Genomic DNA, 22,599 nt, shown 5'->3' with positions numbered 1-22,599 from the left:
TATCTGATAGAAAGGAAAATAAAAAGCACAAAATCAGGAAAGTGCAGAACCGGGGATAACGCTGAAAATGACAGTTGTACCACTGGCAATAGCAGTTGATCCCAGGTACTGTCGTTGGCGCCATCAATTTTCTCTGTTCATCAGCCATGACCCATGGTTTCGTCCGATGGCCATTCAAGCTGCTCGCAAATACCCGAATTTGGCTGAGTACTACCAGAAAAACGCCACCAAGTTTTGGGACAATTTCTATAAGCGCCATAAAAACAAGGTCTTTGCTTCTTTTTTCCCTTAAAAAGAATAACTGTAAAGCTAACACTTTTATGTTTTGGGTATGTTCAGAAAACCCTTTTCTGAATTTCTGTTTTGATATAACATTTCTGGGAAAATTTACTGAGTGAAGCTTTTGTTCTTTCTGGTTGTTTCGTTTCAAAAGGATAAAGTATATTACATGGATTCTGAGTTTGACTATTATGTTGTTTTAGTTCTTCAAAGATAGACATTACTTGGAGAAGGACTGGGGGCAATACTTTTCTGATGATGCTAATTCCGCTAATGTCAAGGTTCTTTTAGAGGTACACTTTATGCTTCATCGATTCTAAAGCAATGTATATTACCTGTTAGTTCAAATTTAACAAGGTTTCTCATTTGTTTCCCATGGTGCTTAATTTTAAGCTTAGTTACTAATCTATGTACTTGATTGACCATTTTCTTCTGGCAGGTTGGTTGTGGAGCTGGCAATACAATCTTTCCACTTATTGCAGCATATCCCGAACTTTATGTGCAAGCTTGTGATATCTCACCTCATGCAATCGCGCTTGTTAAGGTTTACAACCTTTTCTAACCATGAATATTTGGCATTTGGGACATAATTTCTATTTTCTTTATTTAAGAAGTTCAAATACCTGTTTGTGCCAATCCATCATTGAACATTTCCGGCTTAGTACACTAAACTTGCATAGAGCTTGCATGTATGCTTAATAATGTTCATAGAACATTACTAATCACTGTAATTGTTAAGTTTACAATAGTGCTTGACATGTGAAGGGGAAGAGGTGTGTGTTGTTGCTTAGATGGTAAGTAAGAGTTGCTTATATGATTAGGCAGGACTAACTTTTACTGTTGAAATGCAGTCACATGCGGAGTTCAAAGAAGATCGGGTGAATGCATTTCTATGTGATGTTACAGTTGACAATCTTCTTGAAAGGATTAATCCGTCTTCAGTTGATGTAATTACCTTGGTAAGAGTACTGGAAATCCCCAATTCTGAGGTTCTGATCCTGCATCTAGTTACCATTAATGATTTGTAGAACTAATTGCCTGCTAATTTTTACTGGTTATTTCAAGGGAAATGTTCATGTTTTCATTTATTAAGGACAACATCTATATGGTAACTAACATGTTAAGCAGATTTTCATGCTTTCTGCAGTTTCTCCACATAAAATGCCTTCGATATTACAGAATATTAAAAGAGTACTAAAGGTATATCTAAGATGTTACTTTTGAGATGGCCTGGATATATTCTTCAATCTAAATGATATTTTGCCTGCAGCCAGATGGTTATGTTCTCTTGCGAGATTACGCCATTGGAGATTTTGCACAAGTAAGTTGTGCTTCAAATATGTACTCCACTTCAGTCTCATTTCTTCTGTTCCCACCTTATGTGCCAGTGATATGTTTCTTCTGGTTTGCATCAATAGTGGCCTTTTTTAGTTGAATAATTCCTTCTTTTTTCCAAGTTACGGTACTTTTTATAGAGGAAATGATCACATCTCAATCTGTTGTCCCCTGTTTTGCTTGGTTGGAACCTTGATTTTGTTCTGGGCTATACTTAGTCTTTTGACTCCTTTTCCTAAATTCAAAAAACTGTTTTAATTCAGTTGGCATGCACCTTTCTTCTTTTGTTGCATGCTTTCAACTTATAAGGTGAAGCTAGAAAACAAGAATCAGATGATAAGTGAGGGCTTTTATGTACGCGGTGATGGAACTGTAAGTATGTTGTACAGCACAGATTATGGTTTTTCTTTTTTCACATGAAAAATGCATCTTATTGCCTGATTTTCTATGTTTGTTAATCTCTTGTCTCTAGTGTTCATTTTACTTTTCTGAGGACTTCTTGTCAACCTTATTTTTCCAAGCTGGCTTCAACACTGTAGATATCAGCACATACTGCAAGCAAATCAAGAATAGTCATAAGAATATAACTATGGATAGGTATGTTTAGTAGTTGATTATTGCTTAAAACTTAAAAGTTATCCATTCTTGTTATCTATAATAATTTTCTAAGGCATAAGTATGTAATTGATGGCGACTGTTGCATTCATATTATTGCTTTTCCCTGGATGTTCCCTAGTCTTCAGAAAGTATACGTCTGCATGTGTTCACTAGCTCCTGTGAACTTACCAATGTGTTGCTAATGCCTTGAATCAGATCTGCAACTCTCATATCATGAACATTATAATGTGTGCTACCATTCTTCTTCTGTGTACTTTCTGCTCTTATTCTTTGTAGACTGTTTACTTGATTGAATGAATATTGTTGGTAAGACAGCAGAGAAGATGTCCTGATTTAGTAAAGGAAAATGACTTGACAGGAAAAGATGAAAGAAAATGCATGCAAGAGTTGAGAATAAACTACTTTGGTTTTTGAATGAAATTTCTCATCGCGAGATCTGTTGGAACTTGCTAGTTGCTATACACTAAAGGAGGCAAACTAGTTCTATTTCTTTTTCTCTGCTGTTCTTTTTGCTTTCCTTTCAGTTTCTTCAATTCTAATGGTTATATTAATCTCCAGGCGCTGGGTACGAGCTGTTTTTAAAAATTTGGAGTGATATTCCGGGGCTAGCCGAGATTATGTAACCCAGATGATAGTACTGTGATTCATATATTGAGTGCTCATTGATCAGCCACAGCCAGGTTTGGGTGTTTTTGTGGCTGGGTGTTATAGTCCCAATATATTTTTTTGCTTCAGATGCTCCATACTTGAAGCTTGACCATCCCTGATGTGAGGGTCGGCATGGGACCTATGTTAGAACTCCATTGCCTAAAATCCATGGAAGGAAAAGGTCAACTTTTATCAAATTAGTTGTGGCAGTCTGGCAGACAGGATCCCGCTTGCTGTTGATATTCAACTTACATTAAGAAATTATTCTTTTCTCTTATTTAAAAAGAAGGAAAGGATCCTCCTTGTTGGCCGCTATTTAAGACATCAGTAGATGCAGATGGTTGGCCTTTCTGTTCCCAGTAAACCTCCTGTCGTGCTACTGGAAATTTTAGGTTCTGGATGTGATGCAGACTTTGCAAATGGACCGGTTGGTTGACCAATATATTAATAAAGTTTTTTGCATTTAATACATTAATTTGAATGATTTAAGAAAAAAAAGTATTAGTTACACTTTTGATCATAAGTTTCACGTTAATTAGTGCCACTGTGTACTAATTAACATTTTGCAATTACTTTTTATGGAGATCAACCATTAAAGAAACTGTAACTCGGTACATTTTAAAACTCATCAATTTGTTCAAACAATCTGCAGGAACTAATTATATAGGTTTATAATCAAAAGATATCGTCTTCAAGCCTCCAAGGTGGATTTTCCATGTTAGCAAGAATGAGAAATAGAAGTATAAGTATTAATCCATAGGAAAAATTTCAGGGTGATCTCTAGAATTACTCCAGGTCTACAGGCACTGCAACGACTTTTATCTTCTATGATGAAAATGACTTGGCTCTTCTCAACTGCTGAGGAGGTCCGGTACAAGTTACAAATGACCAACAGTTTGCTTCACCAGGCTTCCTGTTTGACTTTCCAGCAACACCCCTGTTGGATGGAAGGATGTTGGACTTCCACACTCTGGTTATCGATACTAACCTTTGCCATCCGCTTCTTTCAGTGATCTACATTTGAATGCAATTTCTACATTAGGGTTGTTTGTCATTTTATCTTGATTATGCATAATGTAAAATAGACTAGTGACTGTAATCTTCATGCATTAACTAACCTGATTTTCTTGTGATCTAATCTCTGGAACTGAAATATGAAGAGGTGGCTTAGAAGCAACTTTCTCGCTGTTGTTGGCTTCGTGTTGAATCTCACTGTTGTTCGCTTCATGTTGAAGTTCGAGATTCCTAAGGCGATTCAGCTCTGGTAACACAACTGAATCAAGGTCTGGCCTATCTCTTTTCCTTAGCTCACAGCACTGTAAAGCGAGTTTTGCTAATGATAAAGCCTCTTCAACGGGCCAGTCTGGTACTGTTGGATCAAGCATTTCTGCAAAGGTTCCTTTTTCTATTGCCTCCTGGATATGGACAGTCAATCCAACTGGTGGCTTTGACGTTAGCAGCTGTAATAGAACCACACCAAGTGAATATAGATCTGATTTTACACCTAGCATTCCTGTTTGCTGATACTCTGGGTCAATGTAACAAAATGTTCCCCGAGCTGCTGTTAAGCGATATTGAGCAACACCATCTGCAATAGATGCTGGAACCAGTCGGGACAAGCCAACATCACTAATCTTGCTCACATAATTCTTGTCTAAGAGAATGTTTGCAGGCTTGAGGTCACGATGTACCAGTGGCTCTGGCTTTGTTTGATGAAGGAACAGAAGGCCTGTAGCAATCTCAGCCGCTATTCTAAACCTGATTTTCCATGGTATTGAGGGAGTGTTGTCTTTTCTAAAGAGCCGATCTTCTAAGCTTCCATTTTCCATGTATTCATAAACCAGACATCCATACTCAGGGCAGGCACCTATGAGCAAAACCAGGTGTGGATGTCTCATGCAGCTTAGAACCTCAACCTACATTACAAATTTATTTAATACAAATGAAAGGAAGGAAGAAGGACAGATAAGTTCTGCCACTATAAACACATGAAGGTAAGACCATACTCTTTATCTCCCCTCTATTTGGCTAGAGAAATTGCTGTGGACATCATATTTGTTGGTTTTCTAGGTGGCAGGGCTTTTAAAGGCTTTTATAAGTCATTACCATCTTAAATTATAAGACTATGAACAAGTTTAAAAGAAGCTATAAAAGGAACATTTCTATAAATTTAAAATGAAATTAACTCAACATTCTTTGCTAGTCCTTACTCATTTCAGATATTACATTCAGCTATCATTATAATGTCAAATGATGCCCACCTCATTCATTTCTGGCACTTTTTTTTATTTCTTATTGTGATATATAGAAGCTGTGGTTTTAAATATACTGCAATTGACAGATTACCTATAATGCAGCTTTGAGTTTTACTATAAGAGATGATTCAAACTTCTTCACCAAGAAAAGAGATACCCAATGTTTTGGGACACCGTAACATTCAATGAAGTTTAATTGTTCTTAGGAAACAGGATTAACAAGCATAGTTACCTCTTGTTGGAATTGCTTCTGTCCTTGTGATATATCTGGCCTTAAGATCTTGATGGCTACAGCAGTATGGTCAAGGGTGGCTTTAAAAACCGGCCCATATCCTCCTTCACCAATCTTATGTGCACTCGCGAAGTAATCTGTCGCAGCTTCAATGTCATCAAGGGTGTATTTTCTATAAGCAGCTTTATTGTTAACCAGCTTATCTAGTGCTCTCTGTTTTTCTTCTTCCTCCTGATTGGCTTTCAATTCTGCGAGTTTTCTCTTCCGTGCCTCCATATCTGCTAAACGTTGTGCTGTCTGTGCTGCATCCATAGCAGCCTTGGTTTTTTCCCTTTCTGCCTCTGCCAAAGCCACTGCTGCCTCCTCAGAAAGCTTGGCTTCCTCTAATTTGCGCTCTTCTGCTTCTTTCCATTCCTGAAGCTCCTTCAGCTGGGAAAAGAAAAGGCCCAGTCAAGCAAACTGGAAGTATATTGCTAAGTTTTTATTGATAAGATCACATATGATCATAAACATCCAATCTTACCTTATCTTTTGCTACAACAGCTTCTTCGCAAACTGATTTAAACATATCCATGGATCTCTTTAATTCTTTTCGAAGTCGCTTCATCTCAACCTCCAAGCCTCGCTATGTAACCCATGGAAAAGATGAAATATGTCTCAATAATATGGTAATGGACTCATAAAATAAGGAATTGGAACATATATTTAGGCCATAGGAAGACAGATTCATTTTGGACTGAAGCGCACCAGTCACTGTATTCATGGTAATCAGGCAACCATAGTTTACATATTTGTAATGTAATGCTATCTTGAATTTCATCCATTTTAGAGAGAAAAAAGCTCAATAAGCTAAACTAATTGAAGGCTACATATAATAGATGTGCAGGCTTTTAGATTCTGGAGAACTCCTTTCCTGTAAACCTCTCCCAGAAGGTTAGCAGCCAGTAAAAATATTGTTAGATCTACTAGAAAACAAATCAAACAAGATGGAAATTGGATCTTGTTGCATAAAAACTTGAGCCAACAAGTTATTTCAGGAAGTCATTGTATGTTTTGATGTTTGTCCAAACATAATTCCTAAATGAATTTATCACAATATACTCACGGGAGTCAGGGAGGCCAAAGAACTGGAATTGTAAGCTGTACTTTCTGAACCGTGACTAGATATGTCAGTTGATCTGCAACTTGGTGGCCCTGAAAAATCTGTTCTCTCTGTTATGGAAATTCTATGAAGAGAATCTGGTATTTTACTTCTCTTTGAAGCTTTAGGTGATGTAACTTGTTTATTTGTCTTCAAATTCTCACATGGTCTTACTTGAAAGGAATCATTGACTCTATCAGAAGTTATTCCGCTACTTCTGCCTTTACTGCTTGAAACAGTTCTTTGTGAGCTAGTACGAGTCAGTGAAGACGAGCCATTGAAATGGGAGGATGTGGATCTGCATCAATGCTAGTGGTGTGAGTAAATACTTGGAGTTCTAAAACAACAGGCTTAGACCCCAATCCAGGAAATTAAGAAGTGGACTATTAGCAAAATTCTTCATAGAGAAGAAGGTGAGATCATTTCACTTTTTTCATCCTAGCTTCTTAGTACTATCTTATTAACATTGGTTGATAATTCTAATTTACTTTCGGCAATGATATATGAAATTCATTCCCCCTGGAAAAATGGAAGCCTTAAGTGACATTTTCCGAAATGGAACTTGTTGAGATTCTGTTGCATCTAAACCATGGATGAAAATTATGCAATAAATGTCACAGGCCTTGCTTACTTTTTCTGTCTTAACTCTCAAGGTCTAAGACATCATGGTGATATATTTCAGTAGTTCTAATGTTGATACTCATATAGTGGGCCTAGGAACTTAGGGAGATGTTAGTTTTGACTTTGCATCAGTTAATTAATAGCCCACCAAGAAGAAATGTGGTATATTTCATGTTACCTGCTCCTGCTTATGTCTTCAATCTCTGAGTTATCATATGTACGTGTGGACAGAAGCGCTTTCAGATGCTGTGACTTGTGTGGGTTTGTGCTTTTGCTGTCTTCGGATTTCTGAGACCTGCTTGCTAATCGGGAAGCCTGAACTTTTCCTTTCAATATGACATATACTCCACAAGATTCTGGTGCAAGTTTGAGCAAGCTGGTTGGCACATCTGGATTTCTAAGTTTCCTGAAAAGACAATTTCCAGAATGATGTTAGGAAAACACGAACCACACCCACACCCTTGGACTGCTTGATACCAAACAGTTTTACTAGGAGAAACAATCATGTGCGGGGAATATATCTAGTACTAGTAATTGCCGAAAAAATTTACTACAATTTTCTGCAATGAATTTCTGTTCTTTATTCTGACCTGCAAATAAGAGTTTGTTTTATCTTGCTTTTATGTTGCTGAGTTCATACTACCCCATGTCATTTACATAAATTCAAAGAACAAATATCAGTTAGCAAGTCCTACAGACTCTATCCGTATCTGGTGACCAATAAATCATGCATGCACTTCTAATTCTCATAACTCACACTGGAGCCTTATTACTCTTCCAAAATAGTGGTTCCTATTGAGCCGGTTTCATTTATTTTCTGGAGGAAAATGACATTATTGAATAATATTCTTGAGAGAGAAAGAGAGAGAGGGAGAAGACCTTGTAAGAACATTCCGGCTGGAAGCACCAACAATGATATTTCCAATGTCGTTGTTGTTGATGTAGTCAACCAGAGTACTTGGAACATCAATGCCATGGAGGACCATCTCATGTGATTCAATCTGAAAATGTCCCAGTGTTCATGAAAATCAGCTTCTTCAAAATGGCATTTATATCCACTTGCATCAAACCCGATGACAAGAGAAAAAATTTCAGGCTTGAGAGACTAATTTGCTAACGAAATTACCCCTTTTCGAGAGCAGTATCCTCGGCAAGAAAGGAAGTAGAGTTGCATCTCAGCTTCAGACGGCGGCCGACCTTCCATAGGTATGGCTTCAAACTCCTCTGAAAAAAAATCCCAAAAGAACACATATCAAATGCAACAGGGAAAAAAAGTAATGTTGTTGCTCATTGCCATCTCCTCTAGACAACATAAAATAAATTGAAGAAATGGACCGCAAGTATCAGCACAAAGTTTTTAGATTGCTGAGAAGGACACCACATGCTAAACCATAGTCACCGATAGACAAAAGGGATTGTATATCATGACCATGACGAAAGAGAGGGATACCTACGCGGATGCAAACTCTTTAAAACATGAACGAAGAAGCATTTGGAGCCGGGTTTCAGCAGGTGATCCACTGCCCATTTTGCAGCAAGTTGGCTGTTCCTGTCCTTGTCGACGGCAATGGCTGTATATCCAGAGGTTTCTTCCATTGTCACAGCGAGCCGGAGGAAAGACTGCGTTATGATTAACAATGTAATGCATGAACAAGAATGAAAGAAACAACATATATCATCATTGTTTGGTCTTCTTTTTGTTTTTTCTCTGCTAAATTTGGGTAAGGGTTGCTACCATGTTTACAGGGAACAAAAAAAACAACTTCTTGCCTTCCTAGTTTTGTTTTCTCCATTTTTTCTCGTCTTTTCTAGTTACCAGGTATTCACTGTTGGGGAATTAGTTCTGCTCTTTACTCTTAAATTTCTTGGAAGCTTTGAACCAGAAAACTGCCTTTTTTTTCCTCATTAATTACATTTAAAACAATTTTAACCATGCACTGCTTAATAATAATAGTTCTTCCACACGATGCTCTATGGTTTCCCTGTTCCAACACCAAACTGAAAATAGAATTAGTTTTCTTTTCATTGTTGAAAAAAATTATTATTATTATTATTTTTATTTTGCATGTCGGTCTATGTTTGTTGTTCGTAACTGTCCTAAGGTTCGAATTTATGTTTACTTTTGAAAATGTAATGTGATTTATTTATGCAATTCTTGATGGTATAGTATTTTTAATTTTCGATATGACATTCATTGTATTATATATTTAATAAAATATTTTTATTTCATAACCATTATTAAAATAATTAATATATATAATATTAAAAAATTAAAGACTTTTAAATTGTACAATACTATAAAAATATAAGTACAATTTTGAGCTAGAATTGCAGGGGTATTGACCAGCAAATTACCATTGGGGCTTTAAAGGATTTTAATAGGAAACATAAGCCTCAAATCATCTTTCTCATGGAAACTAAACAAAAAGGGGGGGAAGTTAGAGAAATTGAGAAGAAGCTTTAATTTTGATAATTCCTTTTATGTTGAGCCTGTAGGAAGAGCAGGAGGCCTTGCATTATGGTGGTGGCAATCCATCAACATCAATGTTGAAAATTTTTAAAAAAATTTCATCAACGTGATTGTGAAGAATGATGAAGGCCGACCATGGAGGTGCAACTTCTCTTATGGTAGTCCCTATAATGAAGGCAGAGCTAAGGTCAGGGAGACTCTTAAAAATTTCAATAGAGAAGAGGATGTGGCGTGGTGTTGCATTGGAGACTTCAACGAAGTGAGATTCCAACACAAAAAAGGTGGGGAATTTTTCAGTAGATTAAGGCTTAGTTTAACATAGTTTCTTATAGGTGCTTTTGGGAAAAAGTATTTTTAATCACAAAAGTTTCTACTAAAAAAGTGCTTTTGCAAATCATTTTTTTTCAAAAAATACTTTTGAAAAGTTCAAAAGGATCTTGTTTAGCAATGCTTTTATTTTAAAGTGCTTTTTATCCTAAAAGTGTTTATGAGAATCAATAACAAAAGTGACGATGACGCTTTCATTCACGAAAGATTGGACCAAGTCTTATGCAATCTTAAATAGCTTGATATCTTCCCTCATTGTAACGGTATCACTGGCTTAGCCATAGGCTCGAACCATAAGCCGGTTATTCTAAAGTTTGAGTGATGCGATAGCCGTTATTTGAGATCTTTTAAGTTCGACCCAAAATGGCTTGTCACTTGATCTATCGTATTTATATACGTTAAGCTCTTTAGACATTTAAAGAGTTTGTTCTCAAATATTTTATGATGTTTTTTACTATGTTTCTTTACTTATTAGATTTTAAGTTCAATGTTAATGTTTATGGCAATTTTTATACTTTTCGGAATAAAATAGCAAGTTTATGTCATTAGGTGTTTAATGTTTGAATTAAGCTTGTTTCAAGAATAAGGTTGAGGTGAAAACGAGAAGAAGAGCCTCCACTGTGGTCAAGGTCATGACACTATTGTTTTGGTGTCGCGACACTAATACCTCCAACACCAATCAAGGAGTTAGCCTTCATCAAATTGCACTCCTAAGTGACCTTTCTCCGAAGTCGCGACATCAAGGGAATGATGTCATGACACCAGCCTATTTGGTCGCGACTCCAAGCTATCAAGGTTGCAACATCGAGCACTGTAACACCCAATTCCCAACAGTGAGTTGAGGTGTTACACAGAAAGCAGACTTGAACTTAGTTGACTTTTATTTTTCTTTTGACGTATATTATACAAGCTGAGGCATTAACCCAAAATTTTTAGAGGTTAAAACAACCAAAACAGGTATAAATCATATAATATAAACATTTTTAGTAAATAACTTTTGACGGAAGCCTTTAAAATAAAACTAACAAATTGTTATAGATACCGAGTGAGTTAGCTTCTTTCACAAAAATCCTAAAGGCAACACTAACAATAAACTCCATTTATAACAATTTGGCGTATACAATTTAGAAAAATACCACATATTCCAATTTCATCAGAGCTTAACCAATCCTTCAAGGGTAACATGCTTTTAAAACAAGGATTTATAAAGAGGTATTTTATTACAGATCTTATTTACAAAACGGCAATATACGCCACTCCTAAAAATATATTGCATGTTACAAAACAAACATAGGCGAAGTTCATATAAGAGATCGCTCCTTTTGGCTGAGCCCCTTCAACAAGCTTTACGATGAAGCACCACCTGGAAGAGGAGAAAGAAAAGGAGTAAGTTCAAAAAAACTTAATGAGCTCCAGACTTAGGAATACTTGACCCTTTTTAGACAAATCACAAGAACAAGGATAATATAACATAATTAAAAACATACACACATTTTTACTAAGTTGACACCCTAAACATATGGCGTATACTCTTCAACGTAGGTCTGTGGCGGATACCTATCCTTGGCAGATAGTATCCCTAGACGAATTCTAATTTTGGGCGAATACCTTTCTTTTCTACCATCACAGCGAACACATTGTCTTATTAGAACGTATACATTCATTCAGAAACACAATCTATTACAACAATTACCCTTCACATCTCAGACATAAAGTTAGACTGATTCTTACATACCTACCAAACTTAATTTCACTAAGGCGGATTCAACATGCCAAAACACAATAACTTAGCAGATTCGTTGCGTACTCCACACATTCACTGGATGCAGATATATTACTTAACATAAAAAAAATTATCACACTTTCCTAATCAACATTTCTTTCTCAATTACAGACATACATAACATGTAACAAATCCCAAATTCACATTTTCTTACCCTTCCTCTAAATCTTCCTTGTGCTAACCTCAGATCCCATATTTACATAATGGAATAGATATCCTAGACATTACAGTTTCAAACACATTCATATTCCCATGAATTAAGGGATCCTTTCCATGACTAATAACTAACATGTCCTACCCTAGGCAGCACCCATTTCGCTAGGTTGGTTAGCAACTATCATGCTCTACCAGAAACTTAGCACTCAAGATAATCTGGCTAGCAACTAACATGCTTTACCAGTGGTTTGCCACACTTGCTATTCTAGTTAACAACTAACATGCCCTACCAGTGGCCCATCTTATCTGGATATCGACTTTACACACTAAAGAAGTCGAGTTTGTTTCCTGTCACTAACATGCACATATAGATGATTACATGCAACAACATACCATATCTCATGAAGATCCTTTTTACCTAAATTCTAAACTAGGACAACCAAAATTTAGCAATATATTAAAACTAAGAGGAAAACCCAGAAGATTAATACAAACTAGACACTCACAAAATAACTTTAACGAAGCTGGTTACACCAAGACCTTCACTACACTTTACAACTCTTTCTTATAATTGGAATACTTGATGGTCTTTCTCTAACCAAGAACTCTTACTTAAATGGGTTACTAGAGTAAAAATAAGGTAAAGGAAGAAAAATTAAGAACCCCCACTATAATAGCCTTACTGATATTCATAGCTCACACAGTTCTCATAAAAACTTACATGTGGCTAACCATGTAAAGCTAACTTATCACTCTATAGTGGTCAACATAATAATTTCTAGGCAAATCTCATCTTAAATATCTAATGCATTCTAGTCAATTTCTAACTAGATCATAACAAAAAACCAACTAAAATTATACAGTCACTACACCAAAACAGTCTTTTAGCGGCATTTTTTGTGGCATTTGATTAACAAACACTGCTAAAAATCGATCATTAGCGGCGCTAAACCTAAAACGCCGCTAAAACCTGAAGAACTAGTGGCGTTTCTAAAAAAACGTCATAAAAGAACATAATTAGTGGCGTTTATTGTAAGCACCGCAAAATACCTTAACCAAAACGCAGCGTTGGTTCAATTGTATATTAGAATTCGTGGCGTTTTTTATAAAAAAACGCTGCGAAAGAATAGTATTAGCGGCGTTTAACAAAAAGCGCCGCAAATATCTTAAGGAAAACGCACCGTTTTATCTTGAGGTAGATTAATATTAGTGGCATTTTTAAAAAAACGCCGTAAAAGAACATAATTAGTGGCGTTTATTTGGATGCGCCGAAAAATACCTTAACCAAAACGCAGCGTTTGGTTCAATTTGTATATTAGACATTGTGGCGTTTTCTATAAAACGCCGCAAAAGAATAGTATTAGCGGCGTTTTCGGTAAAGCGCCGCAAATATCTTAATGAAAACGCACCGTTTCGTCTTGAGGTAGATTAGTATTAGTGGCGTTTTTAGAAAAACGCCGTAAAAGAACATGATTAGTGGCGTTTATTTTTATGCGCCGCAAAATACCTTAACCAAAACGCAGCGTTTGGTTTTGAGGTATATTAGAATTAGTGGCGTTTACGATAAAACGCCGCAAATATCTTAACGAAAACGCACCGTTTGGTCTTGAGGTAGATTAATATTAGTGGCGTTTTTAAAAAAACGCCGTAAAAGAACATAATTAGTGGCGTTTATTTGGAAGCGCCGCAAAATGCCTTAACCAAAACGCAGTGTTTGGTTTTGATGTATATTAGAATTAGTGGCGTTTATGGTAAAACGCTGCTAAAGAATAGTATTAGCGGCGTTTTGAAAGCGCGCAAAACTACTTCAAATTTCAACGACGCCGCTTTTTGGCTTTTTAGATTTAGTGGCGTTTTATGAAGCGCCACTAATACTCAAGGATTTAAAATAATTTAAAATATTTGTTAAAAATGGATAAATTAAAATACTATTGATTTTTAATTTATGTGGTAAATTATTTCAAATACAATTGTAAGAGATAAGATAGTATTGATTTTAAAATATTTAATTTAATTATCATTATAGTTTAGGGTTTAATAAATATGGTTAGGGTATATATATGGTTAATTAATTTAGGATTTAAGACCGGTTTAGGAGGTACAATTTTAAGTTTTATAGATTATGGATTAGAGATTCTGGTTTAAGGGTTAATGTGATTTAAGGTTTATGGATTAGGGGTTAGGGGTTATGGGTTAGGGGTTAGGGGTTAGGTTAGGGGTTAGATGTTAAGAGTTAGGGTTTAGGATTTATAAAATCGGTGTTAGGTTAGAGTTTTGGGTTTAGATTAATTAGTGTGTTTTAAGTATATATTAAATAAGTTTTAGGGTTAGGGTTAGAGGTCATGGGTTAAGGGTTTAGGGTTAAGGGTTAAGGGTTAAAGGTTAGGGTTAAGGGTTAGGGTTAGGGTTAGGGCTTGGGTTATGGTTTAAGGTTTAGATTAATTAGTGTTTTTATTTTATATATTAAATAAAGTTTAGGGTTAGTGGTTAGGTTATGGGTTTGGAGTCGGGTTAGGGATTAAGATTTGATTAATTAGTACTTATTTAATTAACATATTAAATAAGTTCTTTATATAAATGTAAAGGAGATAATAATAAATTGTAAAGATTATTAATTTAAAATTGATATGCAATATATAATAATTTGAATATAATAATTTGGAATTGTAAAAATTGTAAAAAAATTGTCAAAATTACAAAAAATAAAATGAAAATAAAAATAAAAAGAAATAAAAAACTAAAATTTTATTTTTACCTAATTTTTATAAATATTACTTAAAAACTGAGATTGATAATTTTATCTAATTTTTTAAATATTACCGAAATTAACAAAACTATTCATTAAAATCGCAAAAGCTACTAGCTTCAATAGAAAATTTAATGTAGTAGTGGCGTTTTTATTAAAAACGCCGCTATAAAATAGACATTAGCGGCGTTTTATAACAAACGCCGCGAAATATTCTTAATATTGGAGATAAAACGGTGCAGTTTTTGGCTGAGATTCATACCATTTGATAAAAAACTGCGCCGTTTTATTATTTGCTTTTAGTGGCGCTTTAAAAAAATGCCGCAAATTAATTTAACTATGTTTTAAGATTTACGCAAACGATGCCGTTTTATCTATATTATTAGTGGCGATTGGGCTAAAACGCTAGGAGTTCGAGTTAATGGACTGCATTTGGCCTAATATTTAGTGGCGTTTATGTATAAACGCCGCAATTTTAAGAAATTGTTTACGAAAACGGCTTCGTTTTCTTATTTATCTTTAGTGGCGCTTTTAGTACACGCCGCAAAATTATTTTAATTTTTATGGAGACGATGCCGTTTTGTCTAAAATGCCATGAGTTTTAGTTTACTAATCGGGGAACGACAGCGTTTGATCATATTACTAGTGGCGCTAGTATATAAACGCCGCAAAGTACAGAAATTGTTTAGGAAAACGGCTTCGTTTTCTTATTTACTTTTAGTGGCGCTTTTAGTAAACGCCGCAAAAATGTTTTAATTTTTATGGAGACGATGCCGTTTTCTCTAAAACGCAATGACTTAGAGTTAACTGATCGGGAAACGACAGCGTTTGATCATATTACTAGTGGCGCTGGTATATAAACGCCGCAAATGGGTTAATTATTTTGATGAAAACGACGTCGTTTTTTTCCCATCGTTTTGACTGAAGCTAAAACCCGATTCTCCCCATCCCTAACCTCATTCTCCCAAACCCCTAAAATTTCCCTAATCTCTTATTGCATCACAACCTCTCATTCTCCCAACCCGTCTGCTTCACTGCATCAACGCCTCAGTCCGTGTCTGGTGCCGCAACCGTTTGGTAAGTTCAACTACTTCCTTCATCTTCTTCATGCGCGAATGTTTCTGGATAATCTTTGCTATTTGAACAAATATGGGTCTTTCGAATATTGACATGGAATTTGGGGCTTTCAACAAATATTTACTAGCTAATTGCGTACAGTAAATGGGTCTTTGGAATATTACTGGAATTTGGGGCTTTTGAGCATTTCGATTTTCTCATTTCAAATTGAATCATTTACTGCTGTTCTGTCGACAATTAGTTTCCATTGCTACCACGTTGAATCATTTACTGCTGTTCTGTCGAAAATTGCAAAATTGTTCAAAATTGTTCAAAACCATGTCGAAAATTCCATTGCTACCATGTTGAATCATTTGCTATGGCAGGGCTACTATACTAATATTAGGAAAAATCCAATAGTGGCAAGGAACTGAACAATTTTCGACATTGTTCAAAACTTGTAAGTTCAAATTTCTAAAGAGCAAAGTAATATTTTATGTGTGAAATCTGAGATTCAATCTTATTTTTTTATTTTTTTCTTTGATAATATATTTAAAATTTATATACATTTTTAATATATAATATATATAGTTTTAATTGCTACCATGTTGAATCATTTACTGCATGTTGTTCTGTCGAAAATTGTAAACTAGTGTTCAAAACCTATTGAATGATATCTATTAATATTTGCTATGGCAGGGCTACTATACTACTATTAGAAAAAATCATCAATTACAAGTGGCAAGGAACTGAACATCATACAGCACTGTTCAAAACTTGTAAGTTCAAACTTCTAAAGAGCAAAGTAATATTTTTGGTTATCGAAATGGGAGATTCAAATCTTTTTTTTTGATTTTTTTCTTTTATAATATACTAATATACATTTTTTGATTCATTCTCTTTATTATATATAGTTTTCTTTTTCTTTATTTAGGAATAGAAACTATAAACTGATGAGGGATTATAATTTAGACTTTGCTTAAATCATCAAATGTATTTATTTGTTTGGATTTCTTTCATGAAAATCAATTCTTTTACTTGGTAACAAATCTTGCAGCTTTGAAAGGAATATGGTCACAGAAATTTCTGCTTCTCTAGCATGTTATGTTTCGCATTCATTTTATGTTTCTTTATTTTCTGCTTTTCGCTTTTCTGTTTTTTTTTCGCATTCTCGCTTTTCTCGCTTTTCTATTTTTGTTTTCTGTTTTGCTATTTTCTGTTGAATGAAGTGTTTATCAAGTGAAAACAAAAACCGAGTGGTTCCCCCACTGCTCCATCTTGAGGAGGTTGTCTAGTTTAGATTAATTTGTATCAGCAGTTTGCTAAACATTGAGAAAAATATTATTTGTCAAAATCATCAATTACAAGTTTTTCTTTTGATGTGGTTATGAGTTTTGTGATGACAAAAGGATGTTAGAGAGGATTGGTTCAATTTGATGATTCTATCGATCAAGTAACAACATTATCCACTTCTCTACTTGTATAGTTCTGTGTGCTGTAACGGAAATAGCAAAGATAATACATAGGCAACAATGATTTTGACACATTTTAGTTTTTATTTAACTTATTAATATTAAATATATATATATATATATGTTAATATTTTTACAATTTAATTTAACTTATTACTAATACATATTTTGTTCGAATATAATTTTTAAAATTTATATATTACATTATGGGAATATATATGTGTTAATATTTTACAATTTAATTTAACTTATTACTAATACATATATTGTTCAAAATAATTTTTAAAATTTATATATTACATGACTTAAATATATATATGTTAATATTTTTACAATTTAATTTAACTTATTACTAATACATATATTGTTCAATATAATTTTTCAAAATTTATATGTTACATTACTTAAATATATATATGTTAATATTTTTACAATTTAATTTAACTTATTACGAATACATATATTGTTCGAATATAATTTTTAAAATTTATATATTACATGACTTAAATATATATATGTTAATATTTTTACAATTTAATTTAACTTATTACTAATACATATATTGTTCGAATATAATTTTTCAAAATTTATATATTACATTACTTAAATATATATATGTTAATATTTTTACAATTTAATTTAACTTATTACTAATACATATTTTGTTCGAATATAATTTTTAAAATTTATATATTACATTATGGGAATATATATGTGTTAATATTTTACAATTTAATTTAACTTATTACGAATACATATATTGTTCGAATATAATTTTTAAAATTTATATATTACATGACTTAAATATATATATGTTAATATTTTTACAATTTAATTTAACTTATTACTAATACATATATTGTTCGAATATAATTTTCAAAATTTATATGTTACATGACTTAAATATATATATGTTAATATTTTTACAATTTAATTTTACTTATTACGAATACATATATTGTTCGAATATAATTTTTAAAATTTATATATTACATGACTTAAATATATATATGTTAATATTTTTACAATTTAATTTAACTTATTACTAATACATATATTGTTCGAATATAATTTTTCAAAATTTATATGTTACATTACTTAAATATATATATGTTAATATTTTTACAATTTAATTTAACTTATTACGAATACATATATTATTCAAATATAATTTTTCAAAATTTATATATTACATGACTTAAATATATATATGTTAATATTTTTACAATTTAATTTAACTTATTACTAATACATATATTGTTCGAATATATTTTTTCAAAATTTATATGTTACATTACTTAAATATATATATGTTAATATTTTTACAATTTAATTTAACTTATTACTAATACATATATTGTTCGAATATAATTTTTAAAATTTATATATTACATTACTTAAATAGATATTTTAAGTATATTTTAGATGTCTTACAATATTAATAAATAAAACATATTTTTACTAAATTTTACTCTTAATATATTACTTGAATATATTACTTAAATAAATTACTTAAATACATTACTTACTAAAATTTCGTTAAATTTTTACTTAAATATGTTACTCAGTTACATTAATTACTAAAATTTGGTTAAATTTTTTACTTAAATATGTTACTTGAATACATTACCCGCTATAAATTTAAGTATATATTACATTACTTACGTAACTTGTTAAAATATATTATAGTTTTAAATCGGTTATAAATCGATACGTAATAATTGATATACTTACATCATACATATCTTACATAACCAAAATTTGTATGTACAAGAACTTACATAATTTACACAACTTACTTAACCTACATAACTTACATAATACAAAGCTTACATAACTAAAATAGCTTACACAACTTACATAACTTACATAACTTACGAAGTTATATAATACATAATAACGTATAACTTACATAACATACATTACTTTGATAACTTACATAAGTTACATAATACACAACTGCATAGTTTACTTAATACAAAACTTACATAACTTATACACGTACATAACCTACATAATTTACTTAATACATAAATATATATTATATGATATACTTACATAACTCATTTATACTTACCACTGAACAACTTACCCTTGTAATTTCTGGTGACAATCAGACTTCAAGAAATAAGAAATGGACCGTTCTTGGATGAATTTGTCAAGGGTAAGCGACGGTTATCGAAATGGAGTACAGACTTTTCTAAATTTTGTATTTCAATATGCAAGCCAGGAGAACATGATTCTTTGCCCGTGTAAGAAATGTGTCAACATAAACTGGCATTATCGTGAAGTTGTATATGAGCATCTAATTGTTGATGGGTTTGTTCGGGGTTATAAACAATGGTTTTTTCATGGAGAATGCCCGCCTAGTACTTCATCTTCAAGAATGGATGTGTCTTATGACAGTACTACTTACCACCAGTCTAATAGAGGGGATGTCATGGAAGGTATGTTGCGGGATGCATTTAATATGCACAATCATGGTGTCCAGTCCTTCCCAACGGACTTTGTGGCTTCTGATGATTGTAATATTGGGAGAAATGCTTTTACCGAACAGGGAAGTAGTGTACGTCATGAAGAGCCGAAGCGGCAAAGTTTTACGCGTTACTTAATGACATGAACGACGACATGTATGAGGGATCAAAATTTTCAAAAATGTCTTTCTGTGTTCGTCTTTTTCAATTAAAATGTTTGGGAGGGTGGACCGGAAACTCTTTGACAATGCTGTTAGAGTTCTTGAGAGAAATGTTTCCTTTTGCAAAAATCCCTCAGTCATGCAAAGATATGAAGAAATTGATAAAAGATTTAGGCCTTGGGTACAACAAAATCCATAGTTGCCCAAATGACTGCATGTTGTATTGGGGCGATCGGAGAAATCAACAGTGCTGTCATGTATGCGGCCACTCCCGTTGGATAAGTAAAAACTTAGAAGGTGGGAACGACGATGAAAATGATGCACAGTCAAGAAAGAAGCCAGTCAAGGTTTTACGGTATTTTTCGCTAATACCGAGGCTTCAAAGGCTTTTCATGTCGTAGAAGACTGCGGAGTCTATGACGTGGCACCATGATGGACGAACCGATGATGGATTATTAAGGCATCCGGCAGATTCTTTAGCTTGGAAATCATTTGACAATAAATTTCCAGGCTTTGCAAGCGATCCTAGGAGTGTGAGGCTTAGGCTAGCATCTGACGGATTTAATCCTTTCAAGATCATGAGCACTGCGTACAGTACTTGGCCAGTAGTGCTTGTTCCTTACAATCTGCCTCCGTTGATTTGCATGAAGCAATCTTCCCTTATCTTATCTATGATTATCCCTGGAGAGAAAGGGCCCGGGAATGATATCGACATTTATTTGCAGCCACTTATTGAAGAGTTAAAACAATTATGGGCTGGTGTCGAGACATACGATGTGCTGAGAAAGGAGAACTTTAATTTACGTGCAGCTTTGATGTGGACCATTAATGACTTCCCCGCTTATGCCAATTTATCCGGTTGGAGTACCAAGGGTCGTTATGCGTGCCCTTGTTGTGCTGCACAAACATGTTCGCAATGGTTATACAATGGGAAGAAGTTCTCTTACATGGGGCATCGTCGGTGGTTACCGGAAAATCATAGATTTAGATCTCAGAGTTCGACATTTGACGGTACTGAAGAGTTCAGAGAAGCTCCTTCGCAGACAAGTGGATCTGATATCTTGTTAATGTTGGAAGATATGAATTTCAGTTATGGGAAGATGAATCAACCGGCAAACACGCAAAGAAATAAAAGATCAAATGATGAAGCTGATGATAACTCCGATGAAGAGGATGATCCTAATGAGGCGGACTTGTAGAAAAAAGAAGTATTTTTTTTGAGTTGCCTTATTGGGAGCACCACCTTTTACGACACAATCTTGATGTTATGCACATTGAGAAAAATGTTTGCGAGAACATTGTCTATACAATTTTGAATGTAGACGGAAAATCAAAAGACAATCTTCAGAGTCGACTTGATTTAGTTCATATGGGAATTCGACCTGATCTTCATCCGAATCCACTTCCGAATGGTAAATATCGGTTGCGCTTCTATTTTCTCAATGTCGAAGACAGAGAAAGAAGTGTTCGCATGGTGTTGAAGGATATAAAGGTTCCGTATGCGTATGCATCTAATATATCTCGATGTGTTAGTGTTAAAGATCGAAGACTATATTCGCTAAAATCACATGACTATCACATCTTAATGCAAGATTTACTGCCAGTTGCTCTACGATGTTGTATTTCGAAGAAGGTGACGTCTTGTATAATTGAACTATCCAATATAATGAAAGTCATTTGTGGCAAAGTTTTGGATGTTCAAGAACTTCAAAAGGTACAGGATCGAGCCGCTTTAACTTTATGCAACATGGAGAAAATCTTCCCACCTTCTTTCTTCACTATTATGGTTCACTTGATAATCTATCTCCCGCATGAAGCAATTCTTGGCGGACCTGTTTTCTATCGATGGATGTATCCCATAGAAAGGTGTTAATTACAATTTTTAAAATTTTCCTCCATTCACCTATATGCCTTTAGTTACAACTTTTGATAATGTTGTATGCCGTGTTTAGGTTCCTATCCAAATTAAAGTCTTATTGCCGCAACAAGCGTTATCCAGAAGGATCGATTGCTGAAGGCTACTTGGCAGAGGAATGTATGACCTTCTGTTCAAGATATTTGGAAGATGTTGAAACAAGGTTGAATAGACCAAATAGAAATGCTGGACTCACAGATCATAACTTTGCCGAGACTTATTTGTTCCAAAGTTTTGGAGAACCAATCGGTAAAGTTGAAATTGCAAAATTAGATGATTTATCGTGGGTTCAAGCACATCGATATGTTCTGCTTTCACCACGAATCAATCGAACCTTTACGCAAGTAAGTTCGGAAATTTGATAAATATTCATCATTTAAAATTGTTTATAGTCTAACAAAGTGAACATATTTTTAACATAGTGAGTACAAACAAATATTGAGATCTCGTTCGCGCTCCCGAAGAACACAACATCGAGATATCAATAAGTTGTTTACAGAATCTTTTCATGAATGGTTAAGCCAAACGGTATGTAATTGGAGCTTTCACCGACAAATAATAACATTTACTCAAAACATTTTAATTACTCGGTTTACTTTCCATTCAATAGGTTTGAGTGGGAAGAACGTCACCGACGAAGTTAAATGGCTTTCCCAAGGTCCAAATCGGTGGTTAAAAGATATAGTGCGTTCTCATAAACGGATTCGATTTCATACAAAATATCGCGAGAGATTGAGGAGAACGCAAAATTGTGGAATAGTGGTTAATTCCTCAATTACAAGTTATGCTAGTGCTAGGGACAATAATCCTGGAGGAAATGTGGAATATTTTGGACTTCTTACGACATAATTGAGTTGGATTACTACGGCAAATGGAAAGTTGTCTTATTTCGAGGTGATTGGGCCGATGT

At 33.9% G+C, this 22,599-nt stretch overlaps 2 protein-coding genes across 6 annotated transcripts; one reads left to right on the top strand and one right to left on the bottom strand.

The window, feature by feature from the left end:
• Positions 1 to 7,823, top strand: LOC105779905 (tRNA N(3)-methylcytidine methyltransferase trm141). Of its 5 annotated transcripts, XR_008195422.1 has the most exons (11): positions 1 to 268; positions 483 to 572; positions 719 to 823; positions 1,131 to 1,238; positions 1,408 to 1,479; positions 1,554 to 1,600; positions 1,878 to 1,986; positions 2,087 to 2,211; positions 2,791 to 3,307; positions 3,533 to 6,921; positions 7,361 to 7,823. XR_008195422.1 is itself a non-coding variant. In XM_012603902.2 (9 exons), the coding sequence occupies exons 1-9, from the start codon at positions 68 to 70 to the stop codon at positions 2,825 to 2,827; spliced, it is 894 nt and encodes a 297-aa protein (XP_012459356.1). In that variant the 5' UTR covers positions 1 to 67; the 3' UTR covers positions 2,828 to 3,349. The 5 variants fall into 5 exon arrangements, 4 of the variants coding, with proteins under 4 accessions (XP_012459356.1, XP_012459357.1, XP_012459358.1 ...); XM_012603902.2 differs by lacking the exons at positions 3,533 to 6,921; positions 7,361 to 7,823 and having other exon boundaries at positions 2,791 to 3,349; XM_012603903.2 differs by lacking the exons at positions 3,533 to 6,921; positions 7,361 to 7,823 and having other exon boundaries at positions 2,591 to 3,349.
• Positions 3,706 to 11,903, bottom strand: LOC105778854 (U-box domain-containing protein 34). Its single transcript, XM_052629292.1, has 10 exons — positions 11,892 to 11,903; positions 8,584 to 8,749; positions 8,256 to 8,353; positions 8,009 to 8,130; positions 7,308 to 7,535; positions 6,473 to 6,749; positions 5,891 to 5,992; positions 5,368 to 5,796; positions 3,999 to 4,796; positions 3,706 to 3,894 (listed from the first exon to the last, which is right to left on the bottom strand). Exons 1-10 carry the CDS (start codon positions 11,901 to 11,903, stop codon positions 3,706 to 3,708), a joined length of 2,421 nt encoding a protein of 806 aa, XP_052485252.1.
• Between the last annotated feature and the right edge of the window lie 10,696 nt (positions 11,904 to 22,599).

Source organism: Gossypium raimondii, chromosome 4, assembly GCF_025698545.1.
Source record: "Gossypium raimondii isolate GPD5lz chromosome 4, ASM2569854v1, whole genome shotgun sequence".
Classification (NCBI taxonomy): domain Eukaryota; kingdom Viridiplantae; phylum Streptophyta; class Magnoliopsida; order Malvales; family Malvaceae; genus Gossypium; species Gossypium raimondii.
This window is presented reverse-complemented; position numbering and strand designations above follow the sequence as displayed.

Bases quoted from the DNA above. Each gene is read 5' to 3' on its own strand.
- LOC105779905 (XM_012603902.2), top strand. From the start codon at position 68: ATGACAGTTGTACCACTGGCAATAGCAGTTGATCCCAGGTACTGTCGT. The intron at 1,601-1,877 runs GTAAGTTGTGCT...GTTTTAATTCAG, and splicing joins CCATTGGAGATTTTGCACAA to TTGGCATGCACCTTTCTTCT. The intron at 1,987-2,086 runs GTAAGTATGTTG...TCTTGTCTCTAG, and splicing joins ATGTACGCGGTGATGGAACT to TGTTCATTTTACTTTTCTGA.
- LOC105778854 (XM_052629292.1), bottom strand. The intron at 7,536-8,008 runs GTCTTCTCCCTC...TTGTCTTTTCAG, and splicing joins AGCCGGAATGTTCTTACAAG to GAAACTTAGAAATCCAGATG. The intron at 5,993-6,472 runs GTGAGTATATTG...TGGGTTACATAG, and splicing joins CTTTGGCCTCCCTGACTCCC to CGAGGCTTGGAGGTTGAGAT.